Genomic DNA, 21848 nt, shown 5'->3' with positions numbered 1-21848 from the left:
TCGTTTTCCTGAACTTTACTTTATCAGCCGCAGAGCAGGTTACAGCGTGAACACCCTTTTCAGCTAAAGCGAGGACGTCGTGCGGGCGAGGCCGGAGGCTCGCGGGAGCTAGCTGGGGGCCGCCTCCTCCTCGTCGCTGCCGTCGGGCGCCGCGTCCGTCCCAAAGTAGCGGTCCCCGAAGTTACCTGGGAGACAAGCAGGCCCGTGCGGAGGCGGCTCGGCCTGAGGCCCCGCCCGCCCGCCGCCGAGGACGAGGAGCGCCGCGGCCGCACCGATGCCGGGGATGATGCGGAACAGGTCGTTGACGCGCTTGTCCACGGCCGTGGTGATGATCCGCACCCGCGGGAACGCGTAGGCCACCGAGTGGACGCCCATCTCCGCCATGAGCAGCGACAGCAGGAAGATCTTGTCCTCGGGCACGTCGTGGTCCTGCGGGGGGGCCGGTCAGCTCCGCCCGCCCCCCGCCCCGCCCCGCCCCCCGCGGCCCACTCACCAGCAGCACGCGCACCGCCATCATGGCCGCAGCGCCCGTGGACACGGTGCAGTCCATCAGGATCACGTGGTCGTCGCTGATGTCCTTGGGCAGCCGCAGGTAGTGGAGCTGCACGCGGCCAGGGTCACAGGCAGCCCCGAGCTGCCCGCCGGCCGCGCCCCGCCCCGCCCCGGGCCCCGGCCCCCGGCCCCCGCCCCCCAGGCCTCGCCCCACCTCGGGCTCCCCGGTGTGCTGGTTGGTCTGGATGAGGATCGTGCCGATGCGCACGTCTTTGCACACGGCCCGCAGCGCCGGCTCCATGGTCTCACCCGCACGCAGGATGGACACGCCCGTGATCTGCGGGGCAGCGGCGCGGGGAGTTGAGCGGCGCGGCGGGCTGGCCCGGCCCCCACCGCCCCGCTGCCCGCCCCCCTCCGCTACCTGCTTGCCCGCATAGCACTTGCCCGCGTAGTCCTGCCCCTGCGGGGTCTGCACGACGCAGTCCTGCGCACGGGGGGCGGGGGGGGCGCTCGTGAGCCGGGAGCCGCCCCCGCCCGCCCGGCGCCCCCGTCCCCGCCCCCGCCCCGCACCTGGAAGGGCAGGAAGGAGAGCGCGTGCTCGATGAGCAGCCGCATCAGCCTCTTGGAGTAGAAGATGAACTCGTCGCGGCTGGTCTCCTTGTCCCTGCGGACGGCGGGGTTAAGCCGGGTGCGGGCCGCCGGGCCGCCGGGCCGCGTCGCCCCTCGCCAGCCCTCACCTGATGATGGTGTGCATGCCCCGCACCTGCGGCGTGCTCTTGAGGACACTCAGCGTCCGGGGCAGGGGGTGGCACTGGTGCGCCGAGGCCAGCGCGGCCCTGGGGACACAAGCCGATGGGGACTCAAGGAGGGGGTCTTCCCCCGGAGCCCCGTCCGCCCCCTCCGGACACTGACAGTGTAGGGGGCGCAGGTGACGGGGCCAGGGACGTGTGCAGGGCGAGGGCCGCCGCCTCCCCGTGGCGGATCTGCGGGGCCCAACCCCCGAGTCGCCCGCCAGGCGGGGGCGAGCAGAGCAGCTGACCCTCGGGTGGGGAAGCGCGGGGCTGCGGTGCGAGCCCCCTCCCAGCCCCGACCCCCTCCTGCGCGGGCTCGGGGACGGCAGACGGGGGCCGCGCGCGGGCGGGCGGGGGAATCGGCCCCGCGGTGGGCAGCGGGTCCTCGGCCCCAGGTCGTGTCTCTGGGCCACAGCCGGGCCTCAGAGCCAAGCCTCGCCCAGCCCCTCCCTCCGGATGATGCACACCCCTCGGGGGCCGCGGGCGAGTCTGCAGGCCCGCCCCGCCGCACCAGGCCCAGGGTGGGGGCGGGGCGGAGCCCGGGAGGGGCGGGGCGGAGCCGGGGAGGGGCGGGGCCAGGAGAGTAGAGAGGAGTCAGAAGAGGGGCGGGGCCAGGAGAGCAGAGGGGAGGGGCGGGGCCAGGAGAGTAGAGAGGAGTCAGAAGAGGGGCAGGGCCAGGAGAGCAGAGGGGCGGGGCCAGGAGAGCAGAGGGGCGGGGCCGAGACGGGAGAGGAGGAGCCAGGAGAGGGGAGGGGAAGGGCGGGACGGAGCCGGGGAGGGGCGGGGCCAGGAGAGTATAGAGGCGTCAGAAGAGGGGCGGGGCCAGGAGAGCAGAGGGGCGGGGCCGAGACGGGAGAGGAGGAGCCAGGAGAGGGGAGGGGAAGGGCGGGACGGAGCCGGGGAGGGGCGGGGCCAGGAAAGTAGAGAGGAGTCAGGAGAGCGGAGGGGCGGGGCCGAGGCGGGGGAGGAGGAGCCAGGGGAGGGGAAGAGCGGGGCCGAGCAGGGGAGGGGCGGAGCCAGGAGAGCAGAGGGGCGGGGCCGAGAGGAGGAGCCAGGAGGGCAGAGGGGAGGAGCGGAGCTGGGGAGGGCGGGACCAAGCCGAGCCGGGAGAGGGAAAGCGCAGGAGCGAGCCGGGGGCGGGGTGGGGCCGAGGCCACAGAGGGCGGAGCCGAGCCGGGGCGGGGCAGCGCAGGAGCGAGCCGGGGCGGGGCCGAGCCGGGAGAGGGGAGGGTAGGTGCGAGCGGGGGGGGGTGGGGGGGGGTGGGGGGGGGGGGGGAGCAGCGGGCGCAGCCACAGCACAGCACCGCGAGCAGCGCGCACTCTGTCCTCACATATCCCAGCGCAGCTTCCTCTACTCGCCGGGTGAAGAGTGTGTTCAGGGAGGGAACAGGGCAGGAAACCCAGGGGTTTACAAAGAGGAGGAAAAGAAGAGAAAAAGACCATTTAGCAAGGGAGCGGTCCCGGGGCCAGCAGCCGGCCTGAGGGTTAGAAGAGGCAGGTGGCAGGGCGACAGGGAGACCGAGGCTCTGCTCCGCCGCCGGGGCTCGGGAGGGAGGCCAGCAGCCCCCGGCCACGCCGCCTGCGGCCCGCGCGCCCGCCAGTCACCCCCTCGGCCAGAGAAGGGAAGCAGCCCGCTGCGTTTAGGCGTTTTTCCAAGTTTGCGACCCTGGAAACTATTCCGGCCACGAAGGCTTCCAGAGGCCCTGACAGGGTGAGACCTGCAGGTGCCCCGGTCTGGAGGGGAGCCAGCGGGGACTCATGCGAGGGCAGCAAGTGGCCCTGGAGGCACTCCCAGTGCAGCAGCTTCAAGGTCCCAAGCATGACCCGGAGGGTCTCTCCGTGCTTCCCGAGTCCAGAAAGCCCGGGCTAAAGGCAGGTCATTCGTGCTGGACACTGTGGGACGGGGGCTTCGTCCGTTCTCATGGGCCCCCGGTGCACTCGGAGCTCCTCCTGGTCCTCTGTGCCCTGGGTGCAGGGCCAGAGTGGGCAGGGGGCAGGGGGCTGGGGCCTCACCACCATCTGGGGGAGTCCAGACTGGACCCTCAGATCAGGCAAAGGACCCTCTGGCTGCTGAGGGACATGCCTGTGACCACTGACCTGGGTGGGGCCAGCAGTGCTGCTTCTGTGCCCTCTGGCGTCAGACCCCATGCAACCAGCCCCTGTTGGGGAGAGGCCTCCAGAGAGGTCTCACCAGTGTGGTCGGGGCACTGTGTGGTCCTGGGCAAGTCCCTTAACCTCTCTGTGCCTTAGTTTCCTCATCTGGCAGCAAAGACAGACAAAAGCAGGGTGGGGGCCACCACACCATCCTTTCTGTGCCTGGGGCAGGGCTGCCACAGGGGATGGGCATGACAGGAGAGGACCCTCCCACCTGCCCAGGTGACAACCCAAATTCCGAGCTGCCAGCAGATGTTGGAAATGCCTCCGTCCGTGCAGACAGGTGTGGGAAGTCTTACCTGACACTGAGCTCACGCTGCGGCAGCGACACGGGGAGGCACAAGGGAATGGGGACGGCACGTCAGTGGCGGTAGCACCGCTCACCTCGCAGTCACCGGACAGCAGAGCCGGTGGCCACTGTGCACCTTGGCCGGCCAGGCCACCCCACCCGGGAACGGACCGGCCACAGTCCCAAGGGTTGGTCCCAGGTGGCCGCTGACCACAGGAGGGAGCCCGTAACCTGGGCACTGTCTGGTCTGGGCAGTAAGAGCCGGGGCTCCTGGGGCTCCGCTCCTCAGACCTCAGGCCTCCAGCACCCCACCTTGACGCCTGCCCAGAGTGGAGGTGCCCTTGGCCAGCCCAGGGCACGTAACTTCAGCTTGAGGCATCCCTCTGGGAGTGCTCAGGATGTGGGGCTCAGCACTACAACCCAATGGCCCCCCGAAGGCTTAGGAGGGACAGGAGTGCAGCCTTCCACTCAAGGCTCAGCTCAGCCCGGGAGGCTCCTCTGCACCCCTGCTTCCTCAGGGAACCCAGCTGCCTCTGCCAGCACCAAGGGCCGGGTGCTGACCGAGCAGGGACATGGCAGGGGACAGCAGACACACAGGGGCTGCAGAGCAGGTGTCTGTGGGTGGTGATGGCAGGGGAGCAGGGAGTGGGGCCTGCTGGGCTACGGGGACCTGGGAACCTGGCCCAGTGGGCTCACCTCCTCCAGCTGGCTGTGCATGTGCTGCACGATCAAGTCGATGGCCACCGTGTTCCCGCTTCCTGGGATGGGACAGGTTAGGAGGGTGACATGGGTGACCAAGGCTCCACCTGCCCATGTTCCCGAGGGCAGGCAGCTCTGCAGGCTCACCCCAAGGCACCACGATGTCCGCCACGCGCATGGTGGGCTGGATGTACTGGTCGAAGGCAGGTTTGACAAACTTGTTATACTGTTTGATGACACCCTCGATGTCTCGGCCTCGCTCACTAATGTCCCGGCGCAGCCGCCGCACAAGGCGGATATCAGAGTCTGTGTCCACGAAGATCTTCATGTCCAGGAGCTAGATGGGGAGAGCAAGGTGCTGAGTGGGGTGCGGCACCAGCAGGGCCAGTGTGGACGACACGGGGACCAGCTCCTGCAAAGACCTCTGGCTTGGGCGCTGGCCTGGGAACAGACCAGGTCTTGGGGCACCTCGCAGGTCCAGCTGGCAGTGTGCACGGGGGTGGGGAAGCGTGTGGGGCCATGTACATGCTGGGGGGCTGCTGTCCAGCGGGGGACAGTGGCTGCAGAGGCAGGATGCACCTGGTGCCGTGACTGTGGGTCATCTGCCATCTGTGTGCCCTCACACACGCTCCCAGGGACTGGGGACTCGTTCTCCCCTCACCACGGTTCTTGGGCTTGGTGAGTTCAGGTCTGGTCCTGAAGGTGCTCCTGGGGGGCTGCGCACTGCTGCATGGCTGCCAACAGGGTCCCCTGAGCCCGAGTCCAAACTCACTGGCCTCAGAACTACAGGGACCGGAGCACGGCTGGCTGTGCGCACAGGCCTTCCTCATGGACCTTGGTGGGGGCAGGAGGGGGCTGCGCCCAGCAGGCCTGGCGGGAAGGATGGAGCTGTGCACGCCCCTCCCCCCAGGGCGTTTCCGTTCTCACTCCACCGAGCGTCCTTGACCCACTCTCTGGAGGGCAGCCCTGTGTCCCCCAGTACCCGGCACCTGCACCACAGGGATGGGACAGGTGACCACGCACCACAAGGGCAGAGCAAGTGGCTGGGCCTGGGTTAGAATGACAGGCGGAGCAAGGAGCTGAGTAGGGACGGGCGTCCCCGCGGCCGCAAGCCCTGCCCTCACCTCCAGCAACGTCTTGTCAGCAAAGGCCATGATGCCCTCGAAGATGATGACGTTTGCACCGTAGAGGGTTTTCTGCAAGGGAACCGTGCAGCGTGTTGCCCGCCAGCCTGCCGCGCTCCCAGGCCGGCAGGCGCAGCCCGAGCCCATGGGCCTACCCAGTCCTTCTTCCGGCTGTGCGTGGTGAAGTCGTAGACCGGCACCTTCACGCTCTTGCCCTGTTTCAGCTTCTTGAGGGTGGACACGATGAGGTCAAAGTCAAAGGCGTCTGGGTGGTCAAAGTTGAAGTTGTTGTGGGCGGCCTGCTCCTGCTGCTGCGTGGTGAGCACCTGTGGGGGGAGCAGCGGGGGCTCTGTGGCCTCCAGGCCGGGGGCGGGGGGGGGAGCGGGGCAGGACGTCCCGCCCGCGCAGGCCGTGCTCCCCACCTTGTAGAAGGAGTCCATGGACAGCAGGACCACCCAGGGCACGTCCAGGGCCTCGATGATCATCCGGGCCACGGTGGTCTTCCCCGAGGCGCTGCCACCGCCCAGGCCTGCGGCAAGGGGCAGAGAGAGCCACAGTGGGCGGTGCGGCCGCTGGGATGCCAGCCGCCGCCCCACGCTCCCCGGGGCGGGCAAGGCAGTCGCGTCAATGGCAACGCCAGTCGGGTGTTCGGTGGCGGGGCCCGCCCGGCCCTGGCCTCCCGCCCATGAGCCTCGCTCACCGATGGCAAAGGCCTCCTTGGACTGCGTGCCGTGCTCGTTGTACCAGGGCGGCCGGCCGGCCGTGTAGATGGTGCGCTTGCTGGTGCGCAGCAGGGGGGGCTCAGACTTGCACTGGCTGGTGGTGCGCTTCCGGGGCGAGCGCCTGGCACCCACGGGTGGGAGGAGCCTGTCCAAGGATTCCGCGTTGCTGCTGCAGAGGAAGAGGATGCGCTCGCCTCCGCCCAGGTCCGCCGGCCGCCCCCCCACCCCGTGTCAGGCCTGGCGTGGCCGCGGGAAACCTCCCACCCCGCGGGCCGGGGAGCACACGAAAGCTCCTGCAGCCCCCTCACGGGGGGCGGGCCTGGGACTGTCACTGCCCATAGCAGTGCGGGGGGAGCGGACGCTGGGGAAAGGAGGAGTGCCGTCCGGGCTGCTGCTGGCCCCTCGGGTGGGGGGGGCACCCCACGGGCCGTCGGGACCCGTCAGGGACTGCGCTCCGCCCCACGACACTCTCTGGAGAGCCCTGTTGTCTTGTCAGGGCCGACCCCTGCCACCCCGTGGGCTCCGGGACAGAGAGGCCGCCGGCAGGGCGGCTGAGAGGGCGGAGCGCGGGGCGCAGTCCTGGGCTGGCAGGCCCGCAGGGGAGCCCTCGCTTCCGCCCCCCAGCACCCTGCAGGCCGAGAAGGCGCCAGTCCCAGGGGCCGGGGGCTGGAAAACCCAATCTGGGGAAGGGTTAGGACAGCAGCTGTGCCGCTCGCTGACTTCTCTGTCAGCTCCTGAGCGGCACCGTGTGACCGCTGGATCAGGCCCCAAATCCCAGCAGTGACAGCTCTGGGGGGACTCAATGTGGCCGAGGGGCCACCTGGGGGCGGTGTTTGCTTGAGGCCTGCTCAGCGTCTGTGCTGACAACCTGGTCACCAAAGCCTGCTGTCAAGGTGGCCGCAGGGCCAGGACCCGCTAGGCGAAGAGAGACGTGGGGCCGGCCAAAGGACCCCGGGCCTGCTCTGGGGCCTCAGGGCAGGAGGTGGCCCCGGCGGGCGGGAACAAAGTGTAGCGGGTCACGGGGATGCACTGGGCAAGTGGGTCCCTGCAAGAAGCTTCCTGCGACACGGCCTGGCCAGCACGCGGGCCCCGGGCCCCGTGACCACTGCTCCGGGGCTCGAATGGGAGCCTGAGGACGCAGCAGAGCGTCCTCGAGGCTGGGGAGTCGGGAAAGCCGACAGCCACGGCGTGAGCCCACTCGTGCAACCAGCCGACGCACACTGCTCAGCGCACACGCGGCCTATGCGCGTGGGAGGCACAGACGGGCCAGGATCACCCTGGGGCCCAGGGTCGGACCTTCCGCCCCGCTGCATCTCAGCAGCTCGGACCAAGCTGCGGCCCGTCTCCGGCCTGCCACCGCCACGGCCACCGGCAGCGCCAGGACACGGGGTGCCCGGTGAGGGCCCCGAAGCGCCTTCCTGCCTGTGGAACAGCCTGGGCATCTGCACCTGGGGCACGCCGGCCCTCCCAGCTGTACGCCCAGAGCCAGGAGGACACTTGCTCATTCGTGCGTCTGGGGGTACGAGGCAGTGGGGGGAACCAGCTAAAGCCAGAGGCACGACAGGTCGCAGCGGCAGTGGTGCGCTCGAGAGCCCCGAGGACAACGCAGACTCGGCCCAAGGGATGGACGGGCGGGGCCAGGGAGCTTGGAGGGAGTGTGGACCAAGAGGTGGCGGCCAGGACACGCGCCTCACACCGGGGGCAGCGCCCACCCCCACCAGCCCCAGGGCTCCCAGGTGCTGCCTCCCCGCAGGTGGCAAATGGCCCAGGAGGGGATGGCAGAGCCGCCTGGCAGCTTCTCGGTGGCCCTGGAGGGGACGAGGGGCAGCCCAGCCCGTCCCCATGCCTCCTGGGAGACAACCCTAGCGGACAACCCACTGCAAAGGAGGAGGGCCCACCACCTGGCCGACCTCCTGACCTCCTCCTGCGTGCACAGCCGGACGGGGAGCGGGGCGGGGGCGCAGGCCTGGGCCCTGATGGCGCCCATCCCCCTGCTTCTCACCGCAGGGCAGGGGCCTGGCCTCTCCAGCAGGAAACTCTATTCCCTACCTGCAAACACCCCTTGTCCTACCGAGGTAGTGACGGCCACCACCGCCGGCGACCTCTGAGGCCCAAGCTGCCAAGGCCTGGGGCAGACACCGTCCCGGGGAAGAGTGCCCATGCGCCAGGAAAAGCGGAAAGTAGGCCAGAGAGAGCTTTGCCAGGAACCCGCCCCACGTGGGGCGTGCGATGGGTCTGACCGGCCCCGGGCGGGTGTGCAGCCAAGCCCAGCTCCGCCGCCTTCTCCAAAGCCCCATCTCTCTCTGGGAACCAGGGACGAAGCCTCACTGTGACCTCAGCGCAAGCCTCACCCCATTTTCTCAGCGACACGACCCTGGAAATGGGAAGGTCACCCCAAAGATCTCCTTTCCCGGTCTACACGTGGACGGGGTGCTTCTCGCTACAGGGACGAAAGGTAATTTCAAGCCAACAGGTTCCGAGCCACCAGGGACAGAGACTCACCTGAAACAGAGAGCCCCACGCAAAACGAGTCCCTGCTCGCGGCCAGCCCTGCCTGGCCCCTCGAGGGCACCTACCCAGCCTGCTTGTCTCCTGACGTCTGCGAGCGGCCACGACACAGCAAAGGCAGTCGCCTCACCACAGCTGCGGGAGACACAGGCCTGCCACTCACCTGCCTTCCGCTCCAAGGGCCCAGCACCCCGAGATCCTGATGCCAGGGTAAGCTGGGGGGCTGCTCATGGCTGGGGCAGGGGACAGCGGATGGCAGGGCGAGCCCCGGAGTCTGCAGGAACATCCCCTGTGCCACTCAGACCCACAGCGGCCCCCCAGGACCGCTCAGGAGCCGCCCCCCAGGGCTGGGAGGCCGCAGGGCAGGTGCGGAGCCGGTGCGGTCCGAGGAAGAACAGTGCTCGCTGGCGGCCTCCGGCCGAGGCCCCAGGCATTAAGAGGATCACCCGGCGGGGCTGCGTGCGCTCCCGATATTAATAGCACTGACCCTGCCGAGAAGAACGCTGCCGAGCGGCCCTGGCCGGCCCTGGCTGTCAACTGCCCCTCCTGGGCACTGGCTGCTGTCCCGCTGGCCCAGGCCTGGAAGGACCGCGGTGCACCCCTCCTAGAACTCCAGACCCCAGGCCTGCTTGGCACTGCAGAGCCGACCCCCTCCTACCCACTCGTGGCACAACAGGGAAATCAGAGTGTCTTGGGGCCCAGCGTCGCTGAGCCTCGGGGCTGAGCCCTGCGTCACACCCCTGGCCCCAAGGTGCCTTCCAGAGGCGCAAACAGCAAACAAGCCTGACACTCGAGCCGCACGCCCCGCCCCCACGGGGTAGGCTCCGCGCCCCAGCCAGGGCACAGGCCACTGTCCAGCAGCAGGAGGGAGGCGGGGCTCGGCCGGGGAATCTAGGCTGCAGCGTGCAAAGGGGTCTGCGTCCCCCTCTCTGGGCTCCTTTCCAGCTTTCCCCGACTTGGCTTCTAACCACACGGAGGCTCAGGGAAGGAGGCCCACACACCTGAGCGCCGGCACTCCTGGGAGCTGCCTCGGGAGCAGCCTCTCCTGGCCGCCCAGGTCACAAGGGCGTGTGCCCCCCAGTGCAGAGGTGCCTGGAGGGAGGGCCGAACCATCCATCCCGGCTCACGAGAGCTCTTCCCTGCTGACCCCTGGCCTGGACCCCATGGTTCAGGGCTGGTCCACGCTTCAGAGGCTGGTGTGGCCCTGGGCAGGCCTGCAGGGTCGGGCCTGCAGCACCAGGGCCTCCACTCGTGCCCGACACCCTGCCCGGTTTAGGGAAGTTTGGTGGGTGGGTCAATGGGAGGCTAGACGAGGCAGGCGGAGGAGTTGACGGCCGGGCCCAGGCCCCGGGGATCCCCGACTGGCTCGGGGACGGAGGCACAGCAGCTCTCTCAGCCCAGGAAGCACTGGCGGGCGGGGGGGCTGCAGCCCCGAAGGGACTGCCACAGGCTCGGGAGGCTCGCAGGGCCCCTACCCAGCCTCCCGGTGCCTGCTGCTCGGCCCGGCCCCCTCCCTGTGCCCAAAGCTGCAGAGCCCGCCCGCCTGGGCTGCACGGGGAGGCTGCCCCGGGGCACCGTCAGCGCCCCTGCCCCTTCAAGGAGCCCCAGGCCCCCGTGCTCACGGGCTGGCCCTCGAGGAGCACCCGGGAGGCGGCGGAAGGGGCGCAAACCGCTGGGCCGGGCCGCCCGGAGGGGAAGCAGCGGGCAGCGCGGCCGGGGGTGGGGGGGGCCTGGAGGCTCTGCGCCGGGGCGCACGGAGGCAGCGCTCGGGTCCCCGCCCGGGGGGAGCCCTCCGGCCTCGCTGAGGCGGCCCGGGCGTGACCTGGGCGTGACCTGGGCGTGACCTGGCGTGACCTGCGGCTCCCGGGGCGCTCGGTGCTGCGCGGGGAAGCGGCGACCCCGCGCCCCGGCGACCCCGCGCCCCCGCCCCCGGCATTCCCGCCCCGAGGAGCCAGACCCGAGGGCGCGGGGAGGGGGGCCCGGTTCCCGCCCCGGTTCCCGCCCCGGCCCCAGCCCCGGCGCCCGCTGGGCCTCCCGGAGCCTCGGGGGGCGGCGCGACGGGGGCCGAGCCCGGGGTCCCGCAGCCGAGCGGGGGGCAGAGCGACTCGGCTCCCGGAACCCGCCCCCCCGGGGACGGAGGGCGCGTGCGCAGCCCCAGCCCGTGCTCGCCGCGCCTACCCGTCCTCGCGCGCGGGCTCGCTCCTGTCCGCCGGCCGGTCGGGCCCGTCTCCGGCGGCGGGCGGCGGCGGCGGCGAGCGGGGCGCGTCCGCGGAGGCTGGGGGCGCCGCCATGGAGCTCGGAGGCCTGGGCGCGGGGCGCGGGGCGCGGCGCTGCGGGCGGCCGCACGGGGCCCCGGGAGCCGTAGTTCCGGGCTCGGCTCCGCGCACGGCCGGCGCGCGCCCGCGAACTACAAGTCCCAGGAGGCCGTGCGGCCGCGCATGCCGGGACTCGTAGTCCGGCCCCCCACCCGCGCTCGCCCACAAACGCAGCCGCACAAGCCCCTGGAAAAGAATCAATAAACATTTATTCGATACAGTCATATTGATACATACAGCTGATGGCCCGCCCCGCCCCGCGCCGCCGAGGCCGGGGCCGGGCCGAGGACCGGGGACAGATGGTCACGCGGCGGGCGGGGCCCGAGCTCACCGTCGAACATCTTGCAGATAAACACTTTGTAGATAGAATATATACGTATATGTGCGGTACGGGCGGCAGCTGGAGCCTCTTCCAAAATGCACTTGTGTACGGAGAACTGGCGTTAGAGCCCCGAAGCGCAGGCTGCGTGGCTGCCGGGGAGGTGCTGGCCGCGCCCGCCCGACCCGGCGACCCGGCGACCCCAGGGGCCGCAGGAGGACACACCCTCATCTGCCTTTGCACAAGCAAATAAAGTGCATCCCGTGTTCGTGTGAGGCGGCGGCCCTCTCCTCTCTCGGGCGAGGTGGGGCGGGCGGGCTGGGCCAGAGGTAGATCTTCAGAGAGGGCCCTGGCCCCGCGCCGGCTCGGGTCTGGGGCGCCCACCTGGCCCGGGTCTGCCCCTGCAGTCCCCTCCCGTTCCAAGGTGTCAGCCAAGGCCAGGGGGCCGCCCCGCCAAGCCCCCCAGGGCGCTGCCCCCTGGAGCCGGGCTCACCGGGGCAGGGAAGCGGGAAGGGAGGGAGAGGGGTCCGACCCAACAGCCACGTTTGGCAGCAGCTCCCCACACCCACTTTAAAGACAAAGAAGGGGGTTAAAGTGCTAAACATCAAGTTATCCAGGACCCCACCTCTTCCCACACATCTAGGCGGGGTTCCCAAACCAGGGACCATCTGCGGACTTCAGGGGGCGACCTGGAAACTCACCCCCCAGCAAAAATCCAGCCCCCCACTCCCCAAGGGCCAAGTACCTGAGAGGCCGGGGCGGGCGGCCGTCCCCAGCAGAGGTGTTGAGGTCCAACCTCCTCCAGCCATTGGTGACAAGGACAAAATGCACCCAGGGCTCCTGCCAGCACCTGCATCCCCTCCCTGCCCCTGCAGCGGCTGCCTGACTGCACCTCTGCCTCCACCAGCTGTATACCAAACGACACCCAGAACACGGAAAAGAAAATCCTTCTGCCCACGCAGTCCAAAGCCCTGCCCCCGCTGCCCTCCCTTGACCTGTGACGCTGGATCACCCCCTTCTGCCCATGCCTCCACCCACCCTTCCACCAAATCCAGGTGTGTGACTGGGGTCGGCCATGCCTCTGCACCCTCTCCCCACACACGAGGCCAGGGTTGCCCAACTCAGAGCCTTTTGGCCGAAGGAAGAAGCTGGAGACACACAGCGTGACGAGTCCCAAGGCCCCCCTGGACGCTGTCTCCCTACTGCAGGACCAGGAGAGCCGACCCGACGTGGAGCCCCTCCCCTCCTGGGACTAGATGAGGACGGGCGCTGGGGGGCGGGAGGGGGGACGGCAGAGAGGTGCCCAGACAGCACTGCCTCCCTGAGCAGGGGAGGGACACCCCTTCAGCCCCCAGATCCACCGTCGGCACCAGGAAACCCTTAGCACCAAAATGTCAGATTGTTGTTTTTGTATAAAAAACAGAATAAAAAAAAGGTTGTTACTTGTCACAGCAACAAGACTGGCATCCACTACACCCAGGAGACACACGCACACGGGCAAATATCAAAATTCACATCGTCCAGGATCGGCAAGGCCGAGCCCTCAGCCCCCCCACCCCCCAGTGGGAACCAGCCTCTGTCCAAACCCAGTGGCTCTGAGCATCGTCGTCCTCCCCACATTGCCAAAGTCGGAAGGCGGGGCCCAGGGAGGCGACCAGAGGCAGTGTGGCCACCTCCCCTGGGTGCCCTGAACTCCAGCCCGAACCCTGGTCAACCTGCAGACCCAGCCATCCCCTTCGGGGCCCAACACAGAGCTGCCACCAACACAATGTGAACTCAGCCAGGCCCCCTCTCTGGCCTTCAGCTCTCAGACCACACAACCAGAAACAAAAGGGCAGGTAAAACGGGGGAGGGGGCTCCCACGGGAGCTCAGCCACAGCCAACCCAGCCCAGCACACGGAAGGCTGATTCCCACAGGGTTACTCCTCGGAGCTGGGCCCCAGGTCCACACCCCACATGCCTGTGGGCCCCAGGTGGACCCCGGAGCCTAGACTGGCCCATCCCCAACCCACTGGGCTGCCCCGACCCAGACCCGTGGTGGCAGCAAAGCCAGAGACTGGGGGCAAAGCTGTGTTCCACATGGCCCCCGGCCCCCCTCCTGCAGCCCTGCAGGTGAGGGCAGGACCTCCCCCTGTCCCAGGCAGGGAGCACCCACGGGCGTGGGATGGCAGAGTGCCCTGCTAACAGGGCCACCCCCACCCGGCATGGTGCCCAGGGGCCAGCGGGCAGGAGCCCAAGCGCAGCAGGGGTTGCGCAGGTAGGGGGAGGGCCTGGAGAGGTAGAGAACAGAAGCAGAGGAACCAGAGGCGGAAGGACGAGGGAGGCCACGGTGGGGCAGGCCGTCAGGTCAGCACGGCAGCAGTCGGCCTCGGGGCCTGTCCTGGGAGGTAGCTGGGGGTGCTGGGGTCCAGTGTCGGGTGGAGAGGTGAGGCTGCTCAGGTGCCCTCATCAGCCCAGAACCGCGGGTCACCAAGGACCCCCCAAGCCTTGGGCCTGAGAAAGCAGACGGGGCACGGAGCTCACACGGTGAAGGCCACCTGCCCGGCCTGCGCTGCCCTGCGGCACCGAGGCCTGGGCTGCAGACCCTCCTCCTGCCCGTCCGGGCCCCAGACCCTGCCGAGCCCGTGAGCGCCCCTCCACGCTATTGCACTTCTGTGGCTGCCACGGGCCCTCCCCGAAGGGACCCCGCCACGTGTGCCCTACACAGCCTGCACGGGGGAAGGGCCATCTTCGGGAAAGAGAGAGGGGCTGGCTGCCTCCACCGGGCAGGTGAACAGGTGGGTACGGGGTGGAGACCCGGAGGGCAGGAGGTTCTGGAGCCAGCTACCCCCCCTCAGCAGTGGACCTGGCGTCCAGCGTGGGGACCGGGCCCCACCCACCTGCCAGCCACCACGCTCACTTCTCAGGAGCCTTGCTGGCTCCCGCCTTCCGGCCAGTGGAGCCCCGCACCCCCTTGTCTCTGCCTCCTGGGGGCCAGTCATCCCGACGGGGGGGCATCTTGGGTGCAGGCTCCTCAGGGGTCCGCTCCTTGGGCTTTCGGCCTCGCTTCTTCCCACCCGCCTGGCTCTTTTTCTCCTCCTTCTTGGGTGCCAGCGAGTCCTGGCTCCTGTGTTTGGGAAGTGGGTCTGCAGAAGTTCGAAACCAGTTCTGGAAAGGAAAGAAACCACAATGCAGACCCGGGGACAGGAGAGCGCTGAGTCCTGGGGCCAGGCAGGTGGCTCAGGTGGCTGAGCGACAGGGCACCCACGTGAAGCGTACCGCCCGGGCAGGGCACGGGGGTAGGGCACCCAGGCTTCTCTGCTCCTCCAGGGAAGCCAGCAGCCGCTCTTGAGGGAAACCACCAGCTCTCCTAACTTTGGCTGCTCCCTCAAAGGCCACACAAGCGACTACCCTGCCACTCCCACCCTGGCCCATTCCCCGCTGTGGGGTCAGCCCATCTGCCCCAGGCCCAGCAAGGCCCCCAGCCCATCCCACCTCTGCATGGGTCTTGAGGATGTGATATTTGACGCCACTCTCAGAGCTGAACTCCTTCGGGCACAGCAGGCAGCAGTACTTCCCCACCAGGTGGTCTCCCTGCAAAGCATGGGCCAGGCCGGCCACCAGACATTGGACCCCACCCCCAATCCTTGCTGGACCAGAAGCATCAGACCCACCAGGGCACCTGCCCCTCCTCCTGCACCTGTGTGGCTATAGAGTCGGGGAAGCCACAGCTCATGGGGATGGGCTTCAGGGACCCACACAGCATCTCTGTGGCAGGACCTCTGAGTTGCCCCCACTAAGGAAAGGTGACGGATGAGGAGACAATGGGAAGAGGCAAGTGCCCCAGGGCACAGCCCCTCACCCCAAGCCCAAGTTAGTGCTCACACGTACACGGACAAGGAGCCCCTGTGGACCGAACAACTTTGAGCAGGAGTGTCCTGGGCAGGGCTGGCCACCAGGCACTGGTGGTCCCTGGGCTCATGGAGGAGGCTGCCCCACGGGGGTAGGGTCACACATCCAATGTGTGGGGACCTCTAGGGGTTGGCTAGGAGTGCCGAGCACCCACCCCACCACGGGAACAGGCCAGGGCACTGACCTTGCTGCAGCTGGCGAGATGAGCCTTAAGGCCGGACACACTGGAGTAGATGGCTTCACAGCACTGGGGACAGGAGGCAGCCATGGGAGAGCGCCTCCCAGGAGATGCCCCCGCACGGATACACACGCACCCCTCACCCGGGGGATGTGGGGCTTCTCTGGGCTAAGTGCAGGGCTCGGCCCCAGGAAGCCTGAGCTGTGGGCAGGCTGGACTTCTAGGGCTAAGGTCATGGGGTTCCATCTAAGGGGCCTGCAGGGGCCCAGGGATCACAAGTGAGCTGGTCACTTGGAAGCCTCCTACCCAGGGTCACACCTGGGCTCTCCGTCCTTGAATCCCAGTGCCCTCACACCGCCCCACCAGCCCACCCCAAAACTCACATCATTGGGGCAGTTGACATGGCCTTTCTCCTTGACTTCATTCTTCCATGCTTCCAGAAGCTGGGGGTTGAGCGTGGGGAGGCCTGGCCGAGTGTAGTTGAGCTACAAGAACAGACGCACACCAGCGTGAGCCCCGTGGGCCTGTGTAATGGGGGCCCCGAGTGCCAGGTCAGAGCTGAGCCCAGATAGCCCCAGGGGCTCTGAGCACCTCGACTGTGCCCTCCGCAAATGGGGATTTGGACCTGGAAGGTCAGCCAACGGCCCAGGTCACAGGGCAGGGCCATCACAGGGGAGACCCTGAGCTGTCACGTCCTTCTCAGACACGGGAGTCGGGGGCCCGGCAGCAGCTCACCCGGGCAGTCTCGGGTACCAGGTCATCCTTCACCCGCCGCTTAGTCCAGTCTCGAGCCAGTTCATCCTCTGCAATCTCCTGCAGGTGGAACACGGCCACCTGGGCCGACGTGCGGCGGATGCGGCCACTGGGAGTCCGCTCAACCCCCAGCAGGTCCTCCGTTTCGGGGGGCTTGTCTTCAGGCTCCTCGGGTGGCTGCAGAGCAGAGGGGCCAGGGTGAGCAGCACGGGCCACGGGGCACGGAGCGCAGGCGCACAAGCACAAGGGCATGGGCCGCGAGGCGCAAACACAGAGGCCCCGGGGTCCCAGGTTCCCGAGTCCCCACGCCCATGGCCCTCAGGAAGGAAGGGAGAATGTGCACGGCAGGTGGCACGAGACACAGGCTTGGGCCCAAGGGACAGGAGGACCCAGGCCCCGGGCTGCTCACCGGGGCCGTGTGCTCCGAGCGCATGTGGTAGTCGTGTCCGGCCTTGGAGCGGTAAGTCTTTCCGCAGTGGGTGCAGGGGAAGGAGGGGCTGTCCACCTCACAGGGAGGCTTCCCACAGCGTCGCTGGTGGTACTGGTAGCCCATGAGGCTGGAGAAAGCGGCCCCGCAGCCCTGGGGTCGGGCTTGGGTGAGTGGCCAGCCGGGGGCTGCTGTGGCTCATCCCACACGAGCCCCGCCCCCGGCCGTCCCACTGACCTCCTGGGGGCAGCGCAGCCTCCCCATCTGCTTCAGCACCTTGCGCAGCCGCTCCCGCTCCTCCTGTTCGCTCCCCTCCGAGGCCTCAGCGTCAGAGGGCTGGGGGGCAGGCCCAGCCTTAGTATCCCCACCACCACAGGGCCCCGGCCCCTGCCCCGGGGTCAGGGCCTGAGATGTCCAAGGTCACCACGGAAGCCAGCGAGCTCTGCTGCCACGTGGCGATGAAAGGTCAGTGGTCAGGGGAGGGAGGGCGGGGGGACGGACTAGGAGGCAGGGGTCGGTGGGTCCGGGTGTACCTTGGCGCTGTGTTCAGCCATGGTGTGGTAGTTGAGTCCCGCCTTGGATTTGAACTGTTTCCGACAGTGCTGGCACTTGAGAGCGTCCTGCAGCTGCACACGCGTCCCTGCCGTGAGACGCTGACCCTGGGCACCCCCCGCCTGGGACCCCGGGGCAGCCTTACCTTCTGACAAACCTCCATGTGCTTCTTGAGCCCCACGAGGGTCTTTCGGGTGACCACGTTGCAGGTGGGGCAGACGGCCTCCCCCCGTTCGTGGATGGCCCGCTGCCACTGCTCCTCGGGGCCACCTGTGGGGCAGGGCCAGGGCCTCAGGGGCTGGTGGGGGCTCCCGGACGCCCTGGATGCCAAGCACAGGACCCACGGTCCACGCTCAGCCCCCAGTCCCTGTGGTCCAGGATCTGCCCCAGAGCTGACGTCTGTCCTGGGCCCCGCCTCGCGGCCGGCCCCCCACCTGGAGCTGTGTGGGCCGCGGGGGCCGGCGCTTCCTTGCTGACAGTGCTGACAGGAGCCAGCACCTTCTTCCGCACGTCCTCAGGGCCCGGCCCCTCTGGCTTTTTGGCACGGTGCATGCGGGATTTGTCCTCTGCCTTGGCCAGGCCTGTGAGCACACAGGACAGGGCGGCTGTGAGCCAGGGCTGCGGGCACACCTGTGCATGCACGTGGCCCGACACCCAGGGACTAGGGCCCTACCTTTGAGTCCGAAGGTCCCTGAGATGGACGGCTGCTCCCCTGTAAACTTCTTGGGTGTTTTCTGTTTCCTTCCTGACTCGGGGGAGAGAAAACAGGGGCCGAGATTCTGGTCAAATAACCATCGGGAGGCCGGCGCCAGGCCTCCCCACCCTGGCCCCTGCCCCCCCGCTCTCCTCTTACTGTGCTTTGTCCGCTCTGCTCCCTCGTCAGGTGGGGACACGGGGCCCGCGGCCCTCAGGCCCTCCTTGCTCCCCAAGGGCCTGCTGCCCAGGGAGAGGGGGCTGCCGCCGGGGTCTGCGCTCAGCTGGAAGGCCGAGCTGTGGCCCGTGGTGGAGGGGCCGTACTCCCCGTTCTCCGGCCTCGCCTGCTTTGGCAGAATGGGGCACGTGTCCAGGCTGTCCGCTGCCCTGCGGGGAGCAGGCATGTGAGGGGCGGGAGGGCCCCCTTTGGGCCCTGTTGCCACCTCCAACCCCGAGGGACACCCCGTACCTTTTCTTACCGCTGCTCCTCCCTGTGGTACGAGGAGTTTTGTTCTCAGACTTGGTCAGCAGCACCATTTTGCAAGGTGGTGTGTGTCTGCTGATGGCAATGGGCCTGCTGACCGTCACCGGCTTACTGACCACAATGGGCCTGCTGACCGTCACCGGCTTCGTGACTGGCACGGCTTTCGTAACTGTCACAAGCTTTGTCATCGGCACCGGTTTGTTGACGGTCACCGATTTGGTAACCGACACAGACTTGGTGACTGGCACTGGCTTATTGAGAGTCACTGGCTTGGTGACTGGCACAGGTTTGGTGACCGGCACAGACTTGGTGACTGGTATGGGCTTGGTGACCGGCACAGGCCTGCTCACCGTGACCGCCTTGGTGACCGGCACAGGCCTGCTGACCGGCACTGGCTTGGTGACCGGCACAGGCCTGCTGACCGTCACTGGCTTGCTGATGCCGATGGGTTTGCTGACACCCACAGGTTTGCCAATAGTGACAGGTTTGCTCACTCCGATGGGTTTGCTGACCCCAACGGGGCGGCTGATGGTGACCGGCCGGCTGACCGGCCCAGGCTTGGGGGCAGGCACGGGTCGGTCCATATGGTTCCAAATGCGGTGCTTCTCCAGCTGGGTCTTGGAGGTGAAAGCGGCCTCACAGAAGGGGCAGGGAAAGGTCAGCCTTTCTGGGATGGCGCCCTGCGGGGACACGGTGGGCATGAGGAAGGCAGGTGGGGCGGGATGGGCCCCAGACCTCCTCCTCCCTGCCCCACGGCCCCTTACCCCTTGGCACCGCTGGTAATGGTACTTGAGCCCGTAGATACTGGGGAATTCCAACCAGCACCCTGAGTTTGGACACTTTACCCTTGAGTGTGCCTTAAATTCATCTTTCCACTGGTTCATCAGGGAGAGCTGGGCATGGAAAAGGTGACACTGCTGACCCCTGGCCAGCTGGGCCTCTGCCAAGCCCAGCCCCAGACTCAGCACCCTCCCCAGGCCTGCAGGGCAGGCAGGCTTGCAGAAGCCCTTCCACTTCAGGACTGCAGCAGGATGCAGGCCACCTCAGGGGGCGACGGCATCCTAGACCTGCTCGAGAAGCCCCACAAACGCGGTGCACTAGGCCCCAGGCCACACTGTGAAGCCTTAAAACATGGAGCGACCCCATGACGCAAGCTGAGAGAGCTTGGTGCTGGCTGTGCGGCAAGCCAGCAAAGACAGGGCAAGGTCTTCACAGGCAGACCCCAGCAGGAGTCCCACCCCAGCCTTCGGGGGCTCACAGGAATGTCTCGCAGGGCCTGGTTCTCAGCTTTCGGACGCCCCTTCTTCTTCCCTTCCGTCCTGTCACTGGCTGGACTTCCGGGATCAAAGCAGAGTGCGGCCTGGCTGGGCACCGTCGGCCCACCCCGGACCACTGGCATCCCTGCAACAGATGGTACGCCAAGATGCGGACGCTGTGCTTCCCACAGTCTCGCCTGCCTCCTGGGGGGTGGTCAGGACTGGAGTGAGCCCTGCTTCCCTCAGAGTGAAGCGTGGGGAGTGGGAGACTGCGGACAGCACAGGGTAAGAATCCGGGCTGCCAGGCTGCCCCCACCCTGGAAAGGCTCTCAAGAGCCCAGGTGGCCCAGCTGGGTACTGAGGGGCTGGCCCACCGGGGAGGCGGGAGGAGTCTCACACCCAGCACTGGCTGCCTGTGGCCACCCGGAGTTGACCTTGGCCTGACCCCTCTTACCCAACTTTGGTGGGTCGTGCAGCACAGGAAGTCGGACCTCATTCCGGCTGCCATCCTTCCCAGGTCCACTCTTGGTAGACCCCGGGAGCCGGCGGCCTCCTCCAACGCAGAAGGGATCAGACATCTCTGCAGAGCAAACAGACAGACCCGTGAGGCCTACCAGGCCCAGCTCAGGACTTGAAATGGGCTGGGCCTGAGCCGCGTCCCCAGACAGGCCCCTCTCAGGCTCAGGACAGGAAAGCCTGCCCGCCTCTGTATTTAGCCACACGGGAAAGGTGGCGACGGAGACTTCTGGTTTAGGGGTTTAGGGGAGGGACTGTCCAGCTGAGGTCCCGTCGGATTACCCAGGAAATACAATCATCTCGGAAGCACCTCACCCTGTCCTGAAACCCTCACCAGCTCCTACAGACTCCCTCTGTCCGCACACAACAGTCCCAGAGAGCGCCAAGAATCACACCTGCTACTGGGCTAGGCGCGGCCCCCAGGGAGGTGGAGCGCTCGGGAGGAAAGAGGCCAACAGCATGCGTCCCAAGGGCCGATGATGACACCGGCACGGCTGCTAGCTCACAGGCTGTGCTGGCCCAGCACCTTGGGACACCTTTCTCCACAGCCCCACCCAGGCCAAAGGCGATGCCATCCCACCGGGGTGGGTACCCCGGATCCTTCTCTTCGGAACACAGGTGTTAGATGGTCAAGGTGGGCAGGTCCGGGATGGAGGACCCTACAAGCCTGTGGCCGTGAGCCATCCCGGGTGACCCTCTTCTCCGCCTCGTCTCGCAGGAGCCCCCCAGCCGCCCTCCGCCAGGCTCACCCACCGCCTCCCCTCCTGCACCCCGCAAAGCCTCTGTGCCCCCACCTACAGGCCCACCGGTGCCTCCTCCAGAGACCAGCCGCCACCGCCACCGAGGCTGGGCCTGCACGGACCTGCTGCTGGGGCCCGCACCCTGGGAGCTGGGGAGAGGGACTTGACACTCAGCCCCGCTGGGTCCGTCCACGGGGGCGCCCAGGGCCGCGGGGGGGGCAGCTGGGCCGGCAGGTGGCCCCTCCTCGGCGGGGGGGGGACCGCAGGGGCCCGGGGCTGAGTCGGGGCGCGGGGTCACTGCCCCTTGCCGAGGCGGTGCCCGGTCCTGAGCGGGGGCGGTGCGCCTCGGGGGCCTCCGCCAACTTCTCTCAACTCCGGGAGGCGCCCCCCGCCCCCGCCCGCGCCCGCGCCCCGCGCCCGGCCTCGGCCTCGGCCGGGACCCACTTTCCAACGTCGCCGCGGCCGCGGGTGGGGGCCCAGCAGGCACCGGCAGGCTCGGGCCGGGGCCGCGGCGACGCGGGCGCCCGGGGGGTCGCAGGGGCGGGGCGGGGGGGCCGGGCGCGCACCCGCCGCCTCGCCACCCACCTGTCACCTGGGCGCGGGCCGGCCGGGCCCCGAGAGGCCGCTCGCCGCCGGGGGGAGGGGGCGAAGGCACTGAACCAAAATGGCGACTTTTTCTGGAGAAGGAGGAGGCGGGAGCGCGGCGCGGGCGGGGCGCGGGGCGCGGGGGGGCGGGGGTCCGGGCGCGGCGGGGCGCGGGGGGGGCGGGGCGGGCGCGGGGGCGCGGGCGGGGCGGGCGGGGCCGGGCCGGGCGGGGCGCGGGGCGCTCACCTGCGGGCCCAGCGGGCGGCCGGCGGGGGCCGGGGCCGGGCCGGGGCCGGGGCGCGGGGCGCGGGGTCCGGGCGGCGCAGGCTGCGCGCCGCGCTGCGCACATGCGCGCTCCCG

The 21848-nt window shown here is 68.7% G+C and overlaps 2 protein-coding genes across 30 annotated transcripts; both read right to left on the bottom strand.

Annotated features, from left to right (window-relative positions):
* On the bottom strand, positions 1-11115 carry UCKL1 (uridine-cytidine kinase 1 like 1). 24 transcript variants are annotated; one of them, XM_072735295.1, is made up of 16 exons: positions 10958-11086; positions 8774-8914; positions 6250-6440; positions 5972-6078; positions 5705-5875; positions 5550-5621; positions 4573-4762; positions 4423-4484; positions 3737-3753; positions 1230-1328; positions 1063-1156; positions 914-976; positions 707-829; positions 494-601; positions 273-429; positions 1-185 (listed from the first exon to the last, which is right to left on the bottom strand). In XM_072735295.1, the coding sequence occupies exons 1-16, from the start codon at positions 11068-11070 to the stop codon at positions 109-111; spliced, it is 1785 nt and encodes a 594-aa protein (XP_072591396.1). In that variant the 5' UTR covers positions 11071-11086; the 3' UTR covers positions 1-108. The 24 variants fall into 24 exon arrangements, with proteins under 24 accessions (XP_072591396.1, XP_072591395.1, XP_072591419.1 ...); XM_072735294.1 differs by lacking the exon at positions 3737-3753 and adding an exon at positions 2615-2634; XM_072735318.1 differs by having other exon boundaries at positions 8848-8914; positions 10958-11027.
* Positions 11116-12796: 1681 nt separating this feature from the next.
* On the bottom strand, positions 12797-21836 carry ZNF512B (zinc finger protein 512B). 6 transcript variants are annotated; one of them, XM_072735290.1, is made up of 18 exons: positions 21735-21836; positions 20102-20227; positions 19650-19792; positions 19156-19284; positions 18377-19071; positions 18068-18294; positions 17888-17959; positions 17649-17795; positions 17360-17484; positions 17196-17288; positions 16900-16998; positions 16645-16815; positions 16218-16412; positions 15866-15967; positions 15489-15551; positions 14888-14986; positions 14293-14560; positions 12797-13906 (listed from the first exon to the last, which is right to left on the bottom strand). In XM_072735290.1, the coding sequence occupies exons 2-17, from the start codon at positions 20223-20225 to the stop codon at positions 14309-14311; spliced, it is 2736 nt and encodes a 911-aa protein (XP_072591391.1). In that variant the 5' UTR covers positions 20226-20227; positions 21735-21836; the 3' UTR covers positions 12797-13906; positions 14293-14308. The 6 variants fall into 6 exon arrangements, with proteins under 6 accessions (XP_072591391.1, XP_072591393.1, XP_072591388.1 ...); XM_072735292.1 differs by lacking the exon at positions 21735-21836 and adding an exon at positions 21489-21584; XM_072735287.1 differs by having other exon boundaries at positions 12797-14560.
* Positions 21837-21848: the final 12 nt, after the last annotated feature.

Source organism: Vulpes vulpes, chromosome 14 (genome assembly GCF_048418805.1).
Source record: "Vulpes vulpes isolate BD-2025 chromosome 14, VulVul3, whole genome shotgun sequence".
Classification (NCBI taxonomy): Eukaryota; Metazoa; Chordata; class Mammalia; order Carnivora; family Canidae; genus Vulpes; species Vulpes vulpes.
Note: the sequence above shows the minus strand (reverse complement) of the source record. Positions and strands in the feature narration are given on the sequence as shown.

Bases quoted from the DNA above. Each gene is read 5' to 3' on its own strand.
- UCKL1 (XM_072735300.1), bottom strand. From the start codon at position 9,896: ATGGATGGTTCGGCCCTCCCTCCAGGCACCTCTGCACTGGGGGGCACA. The intron at 2,635-4,422 runs GTGAGCCCACTG...CCCGGCGAGTAG, and splicing joins TGCACAGCCAGCTGGAGGAG to AGGAAGCTGCGCTGGGATAT. The intron at 186-272 runs GTGCGGCCGCGG...CTTGTCTCCCAG, and splicing joins CCGCATCATCCCCGGCATCG to GTAACTTCGGGGACCGCTAC.
- ZNF512B (XM_072735287.1), bottom strand. From the start codon at position 20,225: ATGTCTGATCCCTTCTGCGTTGGAGGAGGCCGCCGGCTCCCGGGGTCT. The intron at 19,793-20,101 runs GTAAGAGGGGTC...CATCTGTTGCAG, and splicing joins GCACGACCCACCAAAGTTGG to GGATGCCAGTGGTCCGGGGT. The intron at 16,999-17,195 runs GTACACCCGGAC...CCTGCCCCCCAG, and splicing joins TGGCTGAACACAGCGCCAAG to CCCTCTGACGCTGAGGCCTC.